We start from the raw sequence: 22,480 nt of genomic DNA, 5'->3' as shown, positions 1-22,480 counted from the left end.
TAAGTTGATGCCTCCCTGAGCATTCTTACAGGAGTGAAGCCCTCCCTTCCCTAGGGCAAGAAAGATCACTTCCGCTCTTCTCCAGTAAGAGAATGGTGGCTGAACAGACCCAGTTTTACCAAAGTGCCACCAAAGTGGCACGAGGATATGTGAGGGAATGACTTTGCAATGATGTTTTGCAAGACAGATAGGGGACACTAAGCGGCTTTTGGAAGCCAATGTGGCTTTATGCTTATATGAGACCAAATCTTGATCCTGTGTACCTGTTGACATGTTTTCTGAGAGGCAGGACAGAGTAATAGTCACAATTAGCCGGCGTTCCAGAGTTCAGACCCCAGTGCCTCTCTTCATATTACCAGTGAGGCCCCGGGTCAGTTAAATGGACTCCCAGTACCTCACTTCCTGTGTGTACAAACTGGGCATATTGATAGCATGTACTTCGTGAAATTCTGGGAATTGAAGCCATATTAAGTACTTTTAGAGTTATCTGCAGCATGCCGTTCATAAATGTTCGCTCGTGTCCTAATTATTATTTTGATTATTATGCAATCCCTGAAGCTATTTTGCAAGAATTCCGTATGCTAATCAACGGTGAGCATAAGGAGAGGGGGCGTGGACAAAGTATGGGCTACAATTTGACAATCCCATGTTGAGTATTGGCTCTGAAGCACCTGAATGGCTAAATCTCACTGTTGGCTAAAAGACCTCGTTTCTTGTCCTACTGAAAGGAGTTATCCAAATGAAATGTGTGCACATAGGATGGACCTATTTATTTCATAGTTTGCTCTATTTTGAGTCCCTCGCCCAGGGAAAGCAACAGAAGAATTATTTGGGCCATATTTTGGTTTAACACAGAATCCAACTGCAGTGGAATTAGTATGTAGCAAGTGTGATATTTTAGGCACAGTTTTGTTTGCAAAACAGTAAATAAATGAGAACCACTGGTTGCTTTCTATATAAACCTGCTTCTCCTAGGAAATCATCTGTTCTGAAATTTCCCATTCACTAGGCAGAAATTTGAACTTGAGATGAGGGTCAGGTCTTTCAGAATTCTTCAAGGCTGCTGCCTACCCAGCAAATTGTACACATCCAATTGATATCAATTGGTAATGAGACCAGCTCTCCAGGTGGCTTGTTTCAGTGCTCGCCACCACTCTTGCTTCTTTCCAATTCCCTATTGCATAAATGGAGCTCTTAAATATGGTGCTGCATTAAATCAGCTCTTTGCAGAATCATTTTGCAACCACAAAAATGATGGAGTATTAAGCCCAAGCCAACTAAGAAGATGATGATGATGATGATGATGATAATGATGATGATGATGGTGATTATGGTGATGATGATGTGGCATTATTTATCTTGATCCCATATGGAATTCTTGCAAAATAGCTTCAGGGATTGCATAATAATCAAAATAATAATTAGGACACGAGCGAACATTTATGAACGGCATGCTGCAGATAACTCTAAAAGTACTTAATATGGCTTCAATTCCCAGAATTTCACGAAGTACATGCTATCAATATACCCAGTTTGTACACACAGGAAGTGAGGTACTGGGAATCCATTTAACTGACCCGGGGCCTCACTGGTAATATGAAGAGAGGCACTGGGGTCTGAACTCTGGAACGCCGGCTAATTGTGACTATTACTCTGTCCTGCCTCTCAGAAGACATGTCAATAGGCACACAGGATGAAGATTTGAACTGAGCCCTCACAGCATGGAATTCTACAATGATTCTACAGTGATTCATTGGAAAGGGTATGGAACTTCTTTGAAAGAGTGTTTTTTATTCTCCTACATTCTAACAAGTCTTTGAGCTGGGAAGCAATATCCCTAACTTACTATAAAGCAATATCTTATTACACATGGTTGACTGTGAATGTAATTGGGTTGCAGCCAACACAACCCCCGTCAGTGGCTCTCAAATCGCTGTTTCCAGCCACCACTTTTCTCCAAAATTCAGTCCCCACATCTCTTGCTGTTTGTTTGCCATCTTTAACTTTATTTTTTTTAATGTTTATTTATTTTTGAGAGAGAGAGACACACACACACAGAATGTGAATGGGGGAGGGTCAGAAAGGGAGGGAGACACAGAATCTGAAGCGGGCTCCAGGCTCTGAGCTGTCAGCACAGAACCTGACATGGGGCTCGAACCCACAAACGGTGAGATCAGACCTGAGCCAAAGTGGGAAGCTTAACTGACTGAGCCACCCAGGAGCCCCTGCCATCTTTAACTTTATATTATAACCTTAATATCCCACATAAATTATAGTAGTTAAACCTACTTTTGCTCCATTTTAAAACTTGTCTTTCTTTTCTTTCCATATTGCCTGTATTGTCTAAAGCTATTAATTAATTCCTTCCTTCATGCATTCATGTTAACTACCATATGCCAGATGCGTTTGATACATGCTGAAGACACAGAAGTAAATGAGATAGACAGGGACCTCTGTCCTCCTGGATCTTGCATTTTGTTGGAAGATGTGAATACACTGCAAGAAATAGAATTACAAACCGTGAAGTTTCCTGTGAGAAAATACAGAGTAGTATGAGAGCTCCTACCAAAACTGGGGGAGGGCTGCAAAGAGGGATTCCCTAAAGGAGAGAGGGTTCTTCTCAAGTAGCAAGGGTGGGTGGGGCCGGCTGGTTGGGTGGAGTGGATTCCAGTAGAAGAGATGGCTCCAACAGATTCTTGGGAAGGAGGACGGTGTGTGGAAGAGCTGACCGACCTCCAGTTGGCCACAGAGAATGGGGTGAGTGATGTGAGAGGGGTCAGCTGGCACAGAGCACCCCAGTGGAACCCTACAGTCATGGCTCTTCTCTTTGCCTGAATACACCCAACCTTTCACTAAATCCTGCTGATCTTGGTGTTGCCCTCTCATAATTATCATTTCTCTTATTCAGTCTTGCCTTGATGGTACCTAAAGGCCTTTAGATGGTTTGCAGGGCTCCCATCCCTCACTGCCCTAAGTCACTGAGGCCTGGAGTTCTCTGGAATTCTTCTCAAATATATCCTACCATATTCTTTCCATTAGAAACTTCACTGACTCCCCAACCCCCTGCAGTGTAAACCCAGATTCATGAGGCAGGGTACACAGCCCCTTATTAGCATGTGGCATAGCCGGGATTTACATGGGGAACTGAATTTCCTGCTTTAACATTCCCTTCTCTGAACTAGAATGTATTGTCAACCATGAAGAAGTGCTTGAGGAACTCTAAAGATCTTTGCTAAATATTTGGAGACACAAATGTAGTTACTTTATTTTTCCTCCAAGCAATGCACACTTGTCTCTTTTTCAATATTTCCATAAGTGAACAAATATGTTTGATGTAGTGAAAAAAGTAACATTAGTCTTCTTTGTAAGCATAGGTCTTCTGAAACATATTCATCCTTTCACTTGGCAAGTATTTAGGCAGCCCTTACTGTATGTAAGAACAGTGGAGGAAAAACAAGAAAGGTTGCAAGGATGTAAACCTCTTTTGGCCAGAGTATAGGACTACAGGAAGGGTTGGGTAGACATGGCTACCAGATTGAGATAAGGTTAGAGAATACAAGTCTTTGGACTTGACTATGTTGATAGGTAGGGAGTATTCTTCACAGTGAAGTCACATTGTCAGGCATGGTGAAGGAAGGTAAATTTGGTGTTGATACAGGAGAAAGGACTAGAGAAAAGGCGGTCAGTGGGAAGGCCATGCATGGCTCAGGCATTGTAGAATGTTGGGAGGATATCCTTGAATAAGGTGGCCACCTTTCTACCTGTTAATATGCTCCTGTCGAAGCTGGGACATTTCCTCTAGGTCATGACATTTGTTTTGTTTATAAATTTAGGTTTACTTTCCATCCTCCCGAGGAGGTGTGAGCTCCATGAAAGCAGAATCCTTTGGCTGAGCAGTCCCAGTACCCAGCAAAAAAAAAAATAAATAAATAAATAAAAAATTAAAAAAGGCACACAGTAGACATTGATTAGGCAGAAATGTCGAGGATTCACTATTAAGTACATGGTCTCTGATTGTTTTTTTTTTTCCTCAAAGGACTATTATTAATGTTTCCTCTTCTTTTTTTTTTTCTTTTCTCCCATAAGTATACTACATAATGTTTATCATCCCAGGAGAGTGCAGTCTCCTGTCTTTTCTCCCCAGTTCATATGCAATGCGTACATCTTTTTTGAGAGGTTAAAGCAAATAGTTAGGAAAGACACATGTTATGTGTAAGCGTGCATGTATGCAAGTGCATGAGTGATAGGGTATGAGTGCGTTAGTATGTTGTGGGTATGCGGGTATGGGGAATGATGTTCTTTATTATTATTTCATTTCTATTGGACCTCATTTTCAGAAAGGAGGGGTTGAGAAGGAAAGCAGAAAGTATTCTGGGCTGCTACTGAAGTTTCTTTTCTCTTTGTGTCTCAGCTCAGGAGGCAGAGATGCTCCTCCAGCTTCTTATCTACCTCAAATCCATGGCGGCGTGCAAAGGGCATAGTATAGGCCTTGGGTTCAAAGCCCCATATTGCCACTGAGACTTCATTTTTAACTTCCCTGAGCTTCATTCCCCATTTGTAACAAAAACAGTAACTTCAAAATTATTGTCGTATCACAGCCTCTGACCCAAGGGAGTGGCTGGTTCCTCTTAGGGGTGGGACAGGAATCATGGAATGGGTCTTGGGAAGGAGCCAGAGGAGTCTCTTTGAGCCCACATCCTGGGACATCCCCAAGTGCTCCTCTGTTCGCTCATCAAGTGCAACGTCACACATAAATATACAAGAACTTTCACAAGGGGAGGCACGGGATGGGCACTCCGTAAACTCCACTTTTATCCTCTTTGCGCACATCCCTCGGATGCAGGTCACTGTCACCACGGCTAAGGCCCATGTTGGAATAAGAAAGAGTCGGGATCCAGGAGGGACCCCTTCCTGGATAGGGCCCTCACTTCTGAGCAGATGGGACTCCCCCGTTGGAGGAAACCACCCCGCCCCCCGTCAGGAAAGACCGCCATCCGAGTGTCTCTGCGCCATTAAACAGGATCCTGTGGTTATGTCTTGATGACTTTGCATTGTAAAAAGTGCCTGAAGTTATTCATGAGCTAGTTACGCTGTTTGTTAATGATTTTAGAAAATGGTCTAGGAAATCATCTCTAATTGACCATCATTTATATTTTCATTTATGGAAGTGCCTGAAGCCAGCACTGACTGCTTCAGTTTCTGCATTTGGCAGGCTGCATGGGGCTGGTGGGTGCATCAGGAAAACACAAAGGCCCAGGCGTGTGGGTGCCATGTGGACCATGCTACGCCTTTCACATATTTCAACTTTGGAAAAAATCATCATTCTATGCTCAACATTTATTTTTAATGTTCCCTCTTCACCCCTTCTAAGTGGTGCATACAGTATTAGATGGTGAGGATACTTTTTGACCTGATTATTAAAAACAGGTTGGCTCAGCACCTTGTCATATGGATGTATTTGTGCTGCTGGGTCAAATCACCACTGGCCCCCCAGTCCCTGGACTGACATCCTTAGAAGATATATCAGAGCTGTCATCCAGAGCAGTGCTTTTGACTTTATAAATACCGTTTAGAAAAAGCAGAATTATGAGTTGAAGAAATAGTGAATGGTTTCCTGTAGGCACACAGGGTTCACATCCCCAATTTCTTTAATCTTCTGCTCCTTTTCCATGTGCATTCCTGCCTTCCATCCGATCACAGACATGTGCATCTTCCTCTTTTTCTTTTCCCAAGGTTTGCATGTTCTTTATGATTCCAATTCAGGTGTTACCACCACTGACAAGCCGTCCCTGATTTTCCAGTTTTTTACCTGGACGTATGCATTTCCAGAATTTGTCTTCACTCTTTCATATTCATCTTCTACGGTCCTGCGTCACTCGCTAGGCTGTGCATGTCTTGGGAGAAAGGCTGTATCTCTCTTGTCTAAGCCAGTGTTCATAACATCGTTCCTTCAACAACACAGTGTGACCGTTCTGTCCACTGTATGTTGATGGAGGGCCAGCTCTGACAGAGCTCTGCCCTGGGCACCGTGGGACATGCAAACACAGGAGCATAACTTCCTCATTGGAGGCAAATAGTGGCTCTCAGTGGCATTTTAGCCAACCAGATAAGTCACAAATCGTGACCTCATATTTCTGTGAATCTGCATTGTCACTACCTGTTGTCATCAATTTTTTTTTTAAATGTTCAAAACTACATGTACAACTAACGGTTCCAAATATTGTAAAGTTTTTAGTGGCATGATCAAAAGCATCTATATCCAAAAGCATTGGCTCATAAAAAGTGAACATAAAATTTACAAAAGCCGCCTCATCCTGAATTCTTTAAAGACTAATTACTATGTTGAGTTCTAATGACTATTGCCTTCAAACCCCATAAATCATATACAAATAAGAGGAGAGAGTTTTTAAATGTAAGTGAACTCTAATTGGGTCTCAGCAGAAAGGAAAATAGATCTTTAGTAGCTCAATGAAATCTCTAAGCACATAAAACATAGCCAGTGTTTCCCATGGAGTTTTGTGGACTGTGCCTTTTACACATGCTGTAGAGTGAATTCAGAGGACAAGCCTGAGCCAGAGGAACCTGTTTGGTTCCAGTCATCTGTATCAACTGAAAAATGGAAAAGTAAAAATAAAAAAAAATAAAAAGTAAGTAAATTCCTCATTTCATCATTCGGTGTGTCTTTCTTTTGTCAAAAAAAAAAAAAAAAAAAGGCTGACATCCCGTGATGCAGGCCATAGGGAAACAAAGTGTCTGGACAGAGTGCCACGGAAGAGGGGTAACTGGTCTGCATTGATTCCCAGTAATGGGACTCTGTTGCCATGCAAATGACTTTTGAGTTAAAAGTGAGACAGGTTGTGGAATATTTTGTGCAAACGTAAACAGAAGCACTGAAATAGAAGATAATTGTTACTTCTTAAGGTGCTGAGAATAGGACTGAATGAAGTAAACCAGAACCCATCACTGAACAAGCTGGAGGATTTGGTACCTGTTTATTACTTCCTCTGAGGGTTTTCAAGGTTGTTTTTGAATAAGAAATGAATTGAGCCCTAGAAAACCATCATAGCTGAGTGGATCTGGGAATGCTCAGAGCATTGCAGTTACTGACTCATGAGAAATTCTCAAATAGCAAAGAATATATATATTTTTTTTAGAATAGCTGATTCTTTTCGGTGCTAATCTCTCCTCACCTTGCCCAAGATAGAACTAGGAAGAAGAGCCTTAAGGTTTAACTTTGCCATGAAAATTCACTTTATCTTTCACGGGGTTTGCAATTCTTTCAGTATAAATGTCTCCTTTTTTCCAAGTAGCTTAAAAATATAGGATTTTTTTTTAATTTAAAGACATTAAATTTAGCATTCGGTTGTGCATGCGGTGATTTGAGGACAAACTCTGGACAACTGAGTTTGGCTTCAGATTGGCCACAGATTGGTGTTTAGGTTTTCTCTAAGAAGTCTGGCTAAGTAGGATTAACATACAGATAGGCCTTCATCCCAAGGTCGTTATTTTTATATGCTGGGCTCCAAGGCAGAAGTGCAAAGCATGGCTGGTACCCTGAGGAGAAATTCAGATCACAGGTCAGAGGGAAGATCTGTGTGTAGTGACTAATATCTAAATGTACCAACCGCATTAGACAAGCTACACTTTCCTTATATGTAAAATTTGTATAGACGAATAGTGAACGTGTCATAATTTTTGAGGTACAAAGATGAAATATGAGAAAAATCAGTTTAGACAACCCTAGAGCAAAATAGGCAACTGATGATAGTTTAATAGTACTGATTATACCCATAACAATAACTAACATTTGTAGCTATAAGGGTGATAATTATTGAAAAGATCATGATCAACTCAGAAATAATTGTTTGCATTATATGTGTGTAAGATGGGTGAGATAAAAGGAATATTTTTCACTCACCATCAAACCATTCACTCATTCAGTCTATAAAAAAATTCAATAAATATTCATCGAGCCCCCACTATATGCTAGACATTTTTTTTTTTCTCAGCACTGGGAATACCCCAGGAAAAGATACAGGTAAAGCTCTGTTATCATGAAGTTTATAATTAAATGGACAGTGAAAATCACTAGGCAAATTAAAAAATGCATGACTTAAGAAATGAGCAGGATAGTGACAAGTGCTCTGAAAACTTAGTTATGTGGCCTTTCCACAATGTCTGACCAAAATCTATATAGGAGATATTTTTACATAGTGACTCAGAATGGGTTTGTATGACTGGAACAATATGTCTCCTATGTATAGTGAATCATGTTCAGATTTTCTGTTCTAGACCCTTCCATTTTATTAAATCTATGCCTTTATGGAACTTGCATTCCAGTGCAGGGAAATAGGCAATAAGTAATAATAGATGTAACAATAAGCAAAATGCTGCAAGGTAATAAGCTCTGTGTGGAGAAGAGCAGGTTAATATCAGGAAGTCAGGAATATGTGTAAGTCAGGTGAGGGTCTCACATTTTTTAACATGGCAATCAGAGAAAAACTCTTTAAACAGGTGGTATTTAAGCAAAACCTTAGAGGATTTGGTGGGGGGCAGGAGGCAGGGGAGCCATGTGTATATCCAGAGAAGAACATTCCACACAGAGAGAATAAGGAAAGCAAAGTCCAAGACAGACATATGCTTGCTTGAGAACTTGGAAGGGAAGCATTGTCCAGTGAGGAGTGATAATGGAGTAGGTGATGAGGAAAGAGAGGTAATGAAAGCCTTAGGACCCTATAACCACAACAAAGATATTGCCTTCTACACTGGGTAAGATGGGGGGGCATTTAAGGGCTTCGAGCAGGGGAGTGATTGCTCTTTTTAATACTGATTTATAGCAACTGATCTGATTTACACTGATATATGCTTTATTTATCACAGAATTGTTCTAAAAGCTCTAGTAAGAGTAGTCTATATGGGGCTAAAGCTAGAAGAGGAGTAGTTATGACTCTATTGAAATAAAATGGATAAGGGAGAGAGCCAAACCATAATAGACTCTTAAAAACTGAGAATAAACTGAGGGTTGATGGGGGATGGGAGGAAGGGGAGGGTGGGTGATGGGCATTGAGGTAGGCACCTGTTGGGATGAGCACTGGGTGTTGTATGGAAACCAATTTGACAATAAATTTCATATTTCAAAGAAAGAAACAATCTGGGTGAGAAATGTTGGCTGTTTGGATGACAGTAGTAATAATGGAATTGGTGGCAAGTAAAGAAACTGATTCAGGATATATTTTGAAGGGGGTGTGTAAAACTATGTCACACCCTACTGGAAATGAGACAAGGAGAGATATCAAGAGTGGTTCCCAGATTTTTTGGCCGAGCACATAAGAGTATAGGCTTACCGATACTTGAGGTGGAAACATATTTAGTAAAGAGGATCATGAATTCAGGCTTGGGCATATTAAAGTTTTAGGTTATTAGGCATCCAAGTACAGATGTTGAGAAGGTAATTGTAGAGAGGAGATTGCAGGTAAGGGTAGAAGACCAATTTGGAGATAGAAATTTAGAATTGTTCTACATTTAGACAGTATACTGGGCTCATAATGTCCCCCCAATTCACCCCAGAATATGATCTTATATAGAATTAGGGTTGTAGCACATATAATTAGTTAAGATCAAGTCTTGCTGGGTTAGAGTGCATTCTATATCCAATGACCAGTGTACTTATAAAAAGGACAGAAATGGATACTCAGAGATGCATGATGACACATAGAGAAAAGAAGGACATGTGACATGACAGTAGAGGCAGAGATTAAAATTATGCAGCTACAAACCAAGGGATGCCAAAAGTTGTCAGGCCCCAAGAGAAACTAGGAAGAGACAGCAAAGAGTTACTTACCCCTAGAGCCTTTAGAGGAAGTACAGAAATGCTGATGCTTTGATTTTAAATTTTAGCCTCCAGAACTATGTGTAACAACAATTCTAGGAAACCAAAAAGATAATATTGGAACCATAACACTGGATGATATTGTCAAAGCAGTGAGCATTGGTAGAGAAAAGTTCATAGACTGAGCCCTGGGACTTCAACATTAAGAGGGCAAGGAGAAATAGAGGAATCAGCGAGAGGGAAGATGGCCAGTAAAGAAGGAAGGAAACTAGGATAGGGAATGTTTTGGAATCTAAGTGAAGAGTTTTACAGAGAAGAAAGTGACTGTAGACAATGTCAATGGGAGTTAAAATGGGGATTTTGAGTGGAAAATTGGATTTAACATGAAAATCATTGATGACCTTAGAAATAGAAGTTTTGGTGAAGATACAGGGTTGAAATCTGACTAGAAGGAGTTTAAGAGTAAATGAGAGAGAGGAGCTGGAGATAGGAAATATAGATAAAGCCTCAGGAGATTTTTTGTAGACCAGAAGAGAACAGAGAAATATGGCAATGGCTAAAATTAAGAAAGTTGAAGATATTTCTTTTATTTCCTTCCTTCCTTCCTTCCTTCCTTCCTTCCTTCCTTCCTTCCTTTCATTTCCTCCCTTCCTCAGCCTACCTTCCTCCCTCTTTCTTTCTTTCTTTCTTTCTTTCTTTCTTTCTTTCTCTTTCTTTCTTTCAGGAAAAATTCTAATACAAATGAAGTAGTACAGAGAATTAAAGAAAAACTGTAAAGGAAGGAGGGGTTGCCTGAGTGATGTGTTCAAGTACATGAGAAGGATGAGAAGGAATGCATAAAATGATACTAGGTGAGATCACAGATAGTTCGTCTAAGTTAAAGAGAAGAAGGTAAAACATATGGGTTCAGAAATTGACGGGTTAGTGTATATGGTGGCAGGAGGTTGTGGTACTTATTTTCTGGTTACTTTAGTTTTCTTGGCAGAGCAGGGATATCCCCTTAGATTAGGGAAGAAGGCAGAGGTGGAGGCCAGAGGACAGAAAAGAAGACATTAAAGAGCTGTCTGAGCTGCAGATGCACAACTTAGCAAATGCACCGAGACAGAGAGGACACAAGAAAGACCCATTTGAAGTTGGTGGGGTTGAATCTGAAGTGGCCTACCAGCAGTCTGCATTGTTTGTATTGTCTTCTGCCAGCTAAACCAGGCAGGAGTTGAGAAAAAGTCGGTTGCATTTTAGTAGTTAAAGTTCTGCCAAGCAAATATGTCCATTCAGTAAAGCGTGACCAAGGTAAGTAAGACCATATAGGAAAGGATGATTTACAGTGATGGGCCATGTAGTTTCAGCTGGGTAAGGAGAGAAGAGAGGACATGAAGAAGTCGAGGAACAGTAAGTAGTTGGTGAAATTAGTCTTTCTAGGGATTATGGGAATCCAGGCATTAGAAAAAGGGAGCCAGAAAGGGAGAAGGTTGTATTCAGAAAGTAGGATGCCCGGGTGACAGCTGGTGATGGATTGAAGGAGGGTGTGTTAGCTGAGCTGGAAACAGGTGTGGAGATGCAGTTTACTTTGTAGAGACCAGATGGCTGCTGATAACTAGGGTGTGCATCATGTATGCAGGGGTGCTGGTGAAGGAACCCAACAAAACAAAGATGACTCCTAAAGCTTTGAAGTGAGCCCCCAGTGGGTGGGTGGTGCCACTGAGTGGGGCAGTGAAAACGGAAGAGAAGCTAATTGGTGAGAATGGTCTGGTTAGTAGAGACTAAAGGGTGCAGAGGAAGCCACATAATTCGGGATTGATAGGGATTGATAGGGAATGGAAAAGATTCAACATGTAAAAGAGCTCCTGCTTTCAAAGTGAAATGATAAAGCAAGAAACTGACAATGCTCTGTGGACAGAAATATAAGAATGGATTCCACTGCAGGGGTCCAGTGCCTTCATGGGTTTCTCTTTTGATGTTGAAGATACCACTTTTTGTACATCAGCCCAGTCACATACATGTCTAAAGCCCTTTATGGGACCCCTTTTTAGAAGAACAAGTCCAGGTTCTTTGCCTGGACTCTTTACTGCTCTGTTCCAAGTTCCCACCCAAGGTACAGGATATTAGTTTTTCCATCTTTCAGAATGAGAAAGCTTGGTTGGGTGCAGATCTGTTAAGATTTTAATCAGCGATGCTGGTCTACAGCTTTACTGTTCCAAGCATTGGTAAAATTTAGCCACAGTGCTCTGCTTAATTTCTACAACTGCCTGAGCATATCACCTTATTTTTTTTCCCTAGCTGATTTCTACCTTCCATCAACAAGCCTCTTTCTCTGAAAAGCTTTCTTACTACCTCAACTCTTTTAACCGTTCATCGTTTTGAATTCACAAAATACGCATTCTGTATTGTCTGCCATATCATTCACTTTTCCCTTTGTGTCACCATCCACTTTCTGTCCATCCACTCATCCATCTACCCGATCACATGCCTTTGGAGTCAGGGTGGTATAGTGGAAGGAACATATACTTTAAAGTTCTATACTCCTGAATTTGAATATTCTTCTCCTTCTCCTTATTATTATTATTATTATTATTAATTTATGTAGCTGTTTACCTCCCTGAAAATCTATTTCCTAATCTGAGGATTTGATTTAAAAATATCAATATCGTTACTACCGGGTTAAAAGTCTAAAACATAGAGGTGCTTAAGAGCAAGCCAGCATGATCTTGTTTTTGCTTTAAACTGGATCAAAAACTTCTTAATGATAGAACTGTAGCATTGTAACTGTTGTTTATTTAAATTCTGACACACAGTAGGCATTGAAAAATTATTAGTTTATAATTTTGTTGGAGTGGTAATAAAATTCTCCAGAGTGGATACTTTGTTCAACAAATGCTTTCTGGAGACTTAAGACAGCAAACCCTGCTTTATACTTCGTAGACACAGGGATGAACAAGCAACTATCTCTCCTACAGGACCTTAATAAATTCAAGGAGAAAGGCAAAATAATCATGATAAATTGAGTTTGTTTGTTTGTTCGTTTGTTTTATTAAAAGTGAGCACAGTGGCAATATAGTAAAATATTTTATCAGTCTTAGGAGTGAGTAGAGACCTGGGTCACCTGAGATGGGTTTTGATGAATTAGGAGGAGCTTACCAGGCAGATAAGGAGTTAGGGGTATGATTCCAACTACAGGAAAAGAAAAACACACAGAGGTAAGAAGGAGCATTATTTGGGGAGATGCTGAGTGTTCAGGTATGATTCAGATGTGGGTAATATATAGGTGATAAAGTTGGAAGGTAAAAATAAAAGGCTTTGTATGTCAGGCCAAGAAGCTGATATACATATATGGAATTAAGGAGGCTTGGATTTTTTTTTAATTATTCATCACTTCCATATAACACCCAGTGCTCATCATAACAAGTGCCCTCCTTAATACTCATCAACTATTTAGCCCACCCCCCACCCACCTCCCTCTGACAACCCTTAGTTTATTTGGCTTGGAATTTTTTTTTTTTTTAGTTCTAGAGTCACATAGCAAAATATGCACTATTCCCACTCATGGCTGTGTGGAAGACAGAGAAGGAAGAATGGGAAAGTGGGAACCAGTAAAATAAAAGAAAAAGAAATAATATTTTTGAATAACTGAGATGCAAGCATCATAACCCAAAGGCTTGGCTCAAGGCATTAAACTAGAAATTTTTTTGGATTTTACAGGTTTGAGTTTCCACTTCATATTTTTTCTATTTTTATGAGAAGGAAATTGTCAAGCAGGATATGAATAATAAAATGTCTTGCTAAATGGTATATGGTATCCTTTGTTGAGTATTAGAGCAGCTTTGAAAATAGGCCCAACAGAGAGACACAGGGAGAAGGTCATGTGAAGATAAAGGACATCAGAGTGACGCATCTACAAGCCAAGGATTGCCAGGATTCACAGAAACTAAGAAGAGGCATGGGAGTATCCTAGCCTCGAGCCTTTGAAGAAATATTTTTAACTTCTAGCCTCCAGAACTATTGTCGAGAAAGAATAAAATGTATGTCGTTCAATAAAAAAGAAAGAGGGGGCACCTGGGTAGCTCAGCTGTTTGAGCATCCAACTCTTGATTTCAGCCCAGGTCATGGTCCCAGGACGGTGGCATTGAACCCTGCATTGGACTCCACACTGAGCATGGAGCCTGCTTAAGATTTTCTCTCTCCCTCTGCCTCTCTCTCTCTCTGTCTCAAATAAAAAAATAAAAAGGAAAGAAAGAAAAAAAGAAAGAAAATAGGTCCAACGTCTCCCAAGGAGAGCATGGCTTCTCTCTCCTCAGCCAATTACATCCACATAGATATGTACAGAGCATCTGGCATTGGTCAACTTAATGTCTATACAAATCCAACAGTAAGCTTATCAAACCTATGGGTCTATGGGTATTTGAAGTGTGGGATCCCAATGGTCAGGACTGCAGAGAAAGAGTGTTCTATGGGCTGTGTCTTATGGAATGCAGAGGACTGATACAAAGCTGTCCAGAATAGATGTGACCAAATCCTGGTACGCCGAGTTGTTACTTTGTAGAGGCTTTCCACTACACTCCTGGAAAACCAAAGAGTTCTGCTGGCCAACATGAGGTTGTGGGTTGAAGGTGGGTGGAGTGGGAGAGGACAGTGGCAGCAGCAGCCTAGAGACAGCTTCCCATTCCTACTTCAGCTCAAGAAGCTCCGTATTTTTTTGTTTTCTGTAATAGCGTTCACTATCATTTGAATGCAGTGTTCTAATTTGAAACCAATTTGAAAACGACTGGACTAGGCATATAAAGCAAATCCAGATGTGTGGGAAAGAAATAGAACCCTAAATACTAACAAGAGACAGAAGGTTCAAGACAGATGGTGGGAATTCAAACCTGAATGAATTCCCTAAAACATCAGAGACTCTGATGCAGAAGGATAAACTAGTGCAGACATTACTACATTCTAGAGGAGGCCTTCAGGAATTATCTAATTCCTTAGGCATGCAACTCTTCTATTCTCCAGATGTTCTCCCAACTCCAAGTCAAGAAATACCAGGGCAAAACAATTTCTAAGAAAAATGCTTTGGTCTCTGGACCTACTGAGAATAAGTACAACCTAAATTTGTACTATTTCAGGGAAGTGATTCCTTTAGATGTAAAAAGTTTCAAGATCCCACTGAATTTTTTGACCTTCCTCCCTCCCTCCTTTTGTTCCTTCGTTCGTTCATTCGTTCGTTCGTTTGTTCCTTCCTTTCTTCCTTCCTTCTTTCCTTCTTTCAAAATTTACTGATTATTTACCATATTCCAGGCACTGGGAAAGTAAGATATGTGCAGATCATCAAAGGGTTTATAGATTTGTAAGAGAGACAGGTGAGAGATAGATAATACAACTCAGTACCTGTTAGAATAGAGATGAACACAGGGCCTATAGGAGCAGAAGAAGGCATTGATTCCATCAAAACTCCTAAGAGGATGAGATGAATATTTGCATGGCTCTGGAAGAACTTGTTGAGGTATTTTAGATATAAACTGGAATGTTGGAGAAGCTTCAGAATACTTTGATAGACAGAGTCACTATGAGATTATTGACATCTAAGGTGGATGGTTGTGAGGCAGGTGTTGGAAAAGATGTATAAAATAGAAGCTATGTTTAAAATGGACAAATGCATCCAGAATATGTATGCAGAATCTGTACATGTGTATGTTTTACCCAAACAGTGGGATGGTAAGAGTCCAAATGCCCTCAAGGAATGTGTTATTCACCATCATACCTGACACAGAATTATCTGTCACATGCTGATTTAGTTTATGGGGTTGAATTCAAGATGAAAACACCAGGAGTCTGGAAGGACATGCCACCCAACAGCCCGCAGGTGCAGAAGGTGGGCACTTCCCTACCAGAGCCTGGCTGTGGCCCTGTGTCTACATTGCACTACCACTCCTGCTCAACTCCTCTCAGCACCAAATATGCTACTGTTAGAGAACTATTATTCATGTTTAAGGGATAAAAAAGTAAACAGTAATAGTTGAACAGTAATATTTGGAAATATCTGATGGTCAGAGCTAAAAGGAGAGAGCAAACCAGGAAATCCAGCATTAGCTTGTAGACTTTGTGATATTGGTGGACTCTGTTGGGTAATGCTTTCATAGGCCAAACTTTTTCTTCTATTCTGGCTTAGATTATTTTACAGTCTGATTTCATATCATGTATTCTGAAATTTCATGAAGGCAATTACGAAGAAAAGGAATTATAGGAAGTAGTAGGAGTTGAAGAGAGAATAGAAAATGAATCTCTGCTATTAAAGTTTTCACAGCCCAATTACAGAATAGACTTGTGACTGTTTTATTTTCCCACCTGGCATTGTGGTTTCTATACACACACACACACACACACACACACACACACACACACACAAATGCACACAAATTTTGCACCTATACTCTGGATTTTCCATGTGGACCCAGATGTTATAGTAATAGCATATGTAATGCCTTTTAAAAATTTGAATAATGAAAAGATTGAGACATAGGTCCCTAGAAAACAGTAATGATCAACTAAAAGACAATCTGATCATATTTTTTCATTTTATGGGTCCTATTTTTAATTATAGTTTCTAATTTTTTTTCAAGGAAGCTTACAGGTTCGCTATCAGCTAAGCAAGGAAGAGACCCATGTTTTCAATATGGATGCAGAGAATTTTGCCAACCGAAAGTTGCACCACTTGAAGATTAACCGGGAGGGAAGAGAGCTTACCATTCAGGTACCTTACTTCTCTTCTCATTCAGCCAAATATGTTTTGGCTGTTTAATAAAATATTCTGTGCTTCTACCCTGAGCTAAGTGTGAAGCCAAGTCCTGGGGATAGATATCAACCACACTTGGCTCAGCCTTGTACAAACTAGACAAAAGTGAACTACGGTGAGCTCCCCCCCTCCTACCAGCATCCACATCACCTGAGTTCTTGCTACAAATGCAAATTCTTGGGCATTACATCAGATGTACTTAATCAGAAATGTTTTTGCAGGGGAGGTAGCAGGTGATTCTGAAGCCTAATCAGGTTTGATAACCCTGAACTTGAGTATAAGAGGAAAATGCACAGCTGAAGAGGAATCACAAGAGACTGACAAGGGCTGGGATAGAAGTGTGTACAGGTGCTTTGGGAGCATGGAAGAGAACACTGATCTCTTCTGGATATAAGTACCTGTTTCTTAGAGAAAGTTACTCCTAACTCTAGTTAGTTTAGAAGGCGAGGAGGAGTTGCCTAAGTGGAGAAGAGAGAAGGAGGTGGTCATGTGGTGGGTCCACGTGAGCATCGGCAGAGACGTCCAGAAGAGCACAGCATGTGGCAGGCACTCTGGAATTCCTGGGGTCTCATTATAAAGGGCAGCAAGAAGGGGAGGGCACATCACAACAGAGAACATGCAGAGTCCAGATCATCCTGTTCAGAATCATGTCCTCAGGTGAGCCTTTCCATCTGCCCAGCAATCCCCCTTTATTGTTTTAGTCCATCACTCTCTTGATCTCCTGGATGACAATTTTAAAACCTCCTTCTTTCTCCTTATACCCCAACAGTTACAACCCCATCTTCCCTTGTGCAAGATGACTTTCTTTTCTTCTTTCTTGTGAAAAAAGTAGCATCCAGAAGAGAATACCCCCGTACACTCTCTCCACCCTATTTACCCACCTCCTGCATAGGTGTCCAGGCACTCTATCTCCCTCATGTGGGTGAATATGAGCAAGCAATGATTCTAGCTCATGCCAGACCCACCACCTGTGGGCCAGGTGTCAGACCCCACTCAAGAACATCACTCCAGCCTTCATATCTTCCCCGCTCTTGTCAACATTTCCCTGTTCTGTTGGATGGCTCCCCAAAACATAAACATGCAAAGATTGCTTGCATTAAGAACATAATTACAATAATAAATAAAATTATTATTTTTGCATACAACATGATAAGAAAAAACGCTCTCGAGGTCGAGGGAGGAAACCTCTGTCTTCTCTGACTTCATATACTGCTCCGTTTCCTCTTTCAGTCTATTGCCCATGTCCTTGGAAATGTCTACCTCCTTGGTCTTCTGAGTTTCCCTTCCTTTTTCTTAAACCTACATCACAGAAGGATTTTTCCCTGTGCTGGAGTCAAATTATACTTCTCAAGACACCAATGGTCGTACAGAATCCAGCGATCTTTTCCTGACTTGGCTTCTCGTTGGCATTTGACATGGCAATTGCCTCTGATCTTGACACGCATTCTTATTTGGCTTGTAGGACACAGCTTTCACCTGCTGTTTCTACTGCATCTGCTGGTTGCTCCTTCTTTTCTCTTTGTTTGCCCTCCCATCATCATTCAAACTGGAACATCACAGGACTCATTTTCATACTCCTCTTCTTTTCTGTCTACGCTCATTTCATGTCTAATTTCATTCAAATGCACTGGGATGCTGATGAATTAATTCCAAAGGTGTATCTAGCTCTAAACCTTTCCCTGAATTCCAGATCTAGCACTGCCTGCTTGGCTATCTATTTGAGTGTCTATTGTGCATCTTGAACATTACATATTTCACACTAAGTTTCTGGGAATCTTACCCCAAACACTCACCACCCCCATAATCTTCCCCATCTCAGTCCGTGGCAGCTCCATGCTTGCAGTTTCCCAGTCTAAACATTATGGTGTCATCTCAGATATCTCTTCTCTCACATGCAACATCATGTTGATCAACAGCGTCTACCCTGCCCCAGCCACTCTCATCTCTTCCTTGGATTATTAGAGTTTACAGTTGCATCTTAATTGACAGATAGGCCCTTGCTTCACTTTTTGTTCCCCTGCAAGCTTTTCTCGACACAGTGGCCAGAGAGTTTGTATTAAAACTTTGGTCTTAGGCACCTGGGTGGCTCAGTCAGTTGAACACCTGACTTCGGCTCAGGTCATGATCTTGCAATTCGTGAGTTCAAGCCCCGTGTCAGACTCTGTGCTGACAGCTCAGAGCTTGGATGGAGCCTGCTTCGGATTCTGTGTCTCCCTCTTTCTCTGCCCCTCCCCTGCTCATGCTCTGTCTCTCTCTCTCTGTCAAAAATAAATAAACATTAAAAAAATTTTTTAAACTATTCTTAATGACATCATTTTTGATCACCTTATTTAATATGGACAACCTAGCCCCTTGACTTCTATCCTGCAGTGCTTGAACACTATCTAACATTCAGTATAATTTATTTATCTAATTTTTTGTCCTCTCTCTCTCCCCTAGAGGACAGGGATTTTTCTCTGTTTTCATTACCATAGAACTCCCACTTTGTCAATCAGGTGCTCAATAAATATTTATAAATGAAATGAATGAATTCCATAGGGTTTAATGTACTATGTGGGGGAGATCAAATTGACCCTGTGAAGAAGGTTTCCCATAGGGATTTTAGTCATGGAATGTAGCATGGTTAGATTTTCATTTTCAGGGGGTTCACTGTGGTCACTGCATGGAAATATACATTTGATTATGAGATAGAGACCAGCCAGAAAGAGATTATGAGGGCCTCAATTAGTGCAGTGGGCAGAACCACAGAGATAAAGATGTGAAAAATAACATCAGTAGCATTGTGTGCCCTTTTGGGTGTGGGCTATGGGAGAAGTCAAGGTTGACTATTAGTTTGCTTGATTGAGTAGAAGTTCAGGAATAATTGTCAAATATATGGTATGAAAACAATCCTTGAGTGATTATAATTTAATGAGTTTACCTTTAGAATTTATTCTTGAAATAGGGGGATACATCTTTGGAGAAAGTTCGGGCTGGGGCAAGATTGGAGGATCAAATGGATGGGAATAAAGATTTCTTGTGTGAATATCTTGACTGGGGTCCTGATGGAACATACGGGCACATTCTGGTGGGCATGTGTATATATGATTCCTTTTTCCTTTCTTTTTTATATTTCCTGTATTTCTTTCCACAAATGAAAGATGCAGACAGGTCAGTGGGAGGACAATAGAAGGTATTTCCTTCTCTTCTCCATCAAGAGGATCTCTACCAATCAGTTTAACAATCAACAATAAGCATGTATTGGTTGATAACATATGGTTCCCAAGACACTGAGGAAGCAGAAAAAACTAGAGCTAGACTTTTTTTGAACTTGGACTCAGTTTATTGATGCAGGAACACAACACACCTGCCTCTCAGTCACCCCCACCCTTCTTGCCCTAGCTAGATCTCTTCTTCCTCCCTGCGTGGAACTCTTCAGTGAAAACAGAAAAAGGTAGGCTCCTACTCATCACCAGTCCTGCCCTTAGGCCGTGTGGAGCAGGGTGTAGGCCTTACTCAGAACCTGTTTGAGAGAGAGGGCAGGCGGGCATCACCATACTCCACCAAGCAGAGGCATCCTGTACCTAAAAACAGATTCTTCCATGCCCTCCCAGGCCCTGAGTGACTATTCCTCCTCTTCTCTTTCTTTGTGATGCCAAGAAGGAGGTCATGGGGGCTGGGCCTGAAATTAAGAGCAAGTGTTCCTGGTGATGATTTGAGAATTATAATTTGGCTAGTGTTTTTTTAAGGTATAGGTGCCCACCAGCATGTCCTGGCAGTGGAGGTGAACTTCAGTGTTCTTATTTAAAATGCATCCATGACATTAAACGGATTAAGCCAGCTTACCAAAATGCCAGCTCAACAAGCTGTAAAGAAGGAGGTGCCAGGCGCTTTTGAAACCCAGTAGTTAGTTCCTTCCTTAGAGAGATGAAAATCTCAAGGTCAAGGCGTCGCTACGGGGAGACAAACTTGAGTGTGAATTCCTGTTCCACCACGTGCATTATGTGATCTTAGACTATAACTCACCTTTCTGAGCTTCAGTATACTGCTGTACTAAAAAAGAAAAATAAAAACAGGCGGGGGTGGGGTTCAAATGCAACTGAGCTCAGTTTTCATAAAGATTAGATGAAAGAACATAACTGAAAGACCAAGCATGAAGCCTGGCATGTAGGACGTACTCAGAAAAGGTTGGCTCCATTTTCATCTTTTTCCATCTCACTTAAAACTTGACAAGACCACTGGGTATCCTCAATTCTGAGATCAACAAGGCTCTGTAGTCCAGATGACAAACTTAAGACATCCCGCTGTTTTAAAGGACTACAATGCTTCACCCCTTAGGACCTCACCAATTATAATGAAACACAAACACAAGGCTAAACCGTAAAATGCACAAAAGGAAGCCTGATGAAATAATGCATTTCCCACTGAATCCCTCAATGATTCCAATAGCCCATATTATAACTGATGAAGCCCTAAAATAAGTATCTGTGGGGCACCCCTCTTTTTTATGTGTGTGCTTCTGTCCTATGAGTTGGCTGTTTTTCCAATCGGTGACCCAGTAGCTGAACCAGTACTACTGCTCAGGTGCCCACATCCCATGTCAGGGCTGGAGCCCATCCCCAGCTCTCCATAGTCCACCAGGAGCCCCAGGTATCCTGTGAGCCATCTTCCTTCCTCTCTGAACCTTTACAAATACTCATCTTTTCCGAAAAACCCCTTTGATTGTCATTCACTGCCTCTCCTTCATTAGTCACCTGGTTTAAGTGCTAACCACCAGGTAAGTTCCCCAAAACAGAATAGCAGGATAGGGAGGACTCACGTACTTGACCAGTGAGCTCTCCCAAGTGTGACATCTGGGCATGGGCCTGTCAAGGTTTAGGGACAACTTGCATGGGAAGCTGACCCTGGGGAGCCCGGGGAGGAGGTGAGGGGCAGAAGCAAGGGCAATCTCAGCTCCACCTTCAGTGCTACGAATCTTTCCACCCTTCTCCACTCAGCTGGAAATTCCACCCACTTTAACCTCCTCTCCAACCTGGACAAGAGCACATAAGGGGAGGCCCCCTGCACCTGCTGGAGGGGGCAGTTTTAGCCAGTGGAAGAGGCAGGGGAGAGCTCTGAAGTGGGGCAGGAAGAAAACATTCCTAGAGACAAAGACTGAATCTGAACCCATGGGTATTAATCAGACTACGGATGGGGACCATGAGGACTAAAACCCTAGGTTGTACCTAAAGCTGAAGGAGCTTCCAGGCAGTGAGAGACATCCTGGTGCTGTGACCGACTCTGTCCTCATAGCTTCAAGATAGAAAAGGGATCAATACAGGATGTTTATTCATTCACTCAGCAAACCTGTGTTAGGAGATACTTTGCCAGTTTCTCTAGTAGGTCCTACATAAAACATATATCAGTAAGATATATGAATTCTCAAAGAGGCAACAGTTTATGGAGACAGGGAGGGAGAGAGAAGCAGATCATTATAATGCAGCACTTAATTTTTTTTAATGTTTATTCATTTTTGAGAGACAGAGATAGACAGAGTGCAAGCAAGGGTGGGGCAGAGAGACAGGGAGACACAGCATCCGAAGCAGGCTCCAGGCTCTGCGCTGTCAGCACAGAGCCCATTGTGGGGCTCGAACTCACCAGCCGTGAAATCATGACCTGAGCCGAAGTCAGATGCTTAACCAACTGAGCCACCCAGGCGCCCCAATATAATGCAGCACTTAAAATGCAAAGTTAGAGGCAGAAAAAAAAAAGACACCATGAGGACAGAAAAGAGTGTCAACCAATCTAGCCAAGGCATCAAGGAAAGCTTCCTGGAGGAGGTAGCCTCTGGGAGCACTTAGAACAGTGTTTGACATATAGTAGATATTCAAACATGTGTTGAATGAGTTTTGTAGAAAGCC

The 22,480-nt window shown here is 41.3% G+C and overlaps 1 protein-coding gene across 4 annotated transcripts in view; it reads left to right on the top strand.

Annotated features, from left to right (window-relative positions):
- CNTNAP5 (contactin associated protein family member 5) overlaps positions 1-22,480 on the top strand; it is an 805,732-nt gene that overhangs the window by 734,443 nt on the left and 48,809 nt on the right. For all 4 annotated transcript variants that reach the window (XM_011285200.4, XM_011285199.4, XM_045033599.1 and 1 more), the window contains one exon: positions 16,429-16,559. In XM_011285200.4, coding sequence (XP_011283502.3) covers positions 16,429-16,559 — 131 coding nt within the window. The remainder of the gene's footprint in view (positions 1-16,428; positions 16,560-22,480) is intronic.

This window comes from Felis catus, chromosome C1, assembly GCF_018350175.1.
Source record: "Felis catus isolate Fca126 chromosome C1, F.catus_Fca126_mat1.0, whole genome shotgun sequence".
Classification (NCBI taxonomy): Eukaryota; Metazoa; Chordata; class Mammalia; order Carnivora; family Felidae; genus Felis; species Felis catus.
This window is presented reverse-complemented; position numbering and strand designations above follow the sequence as displayed.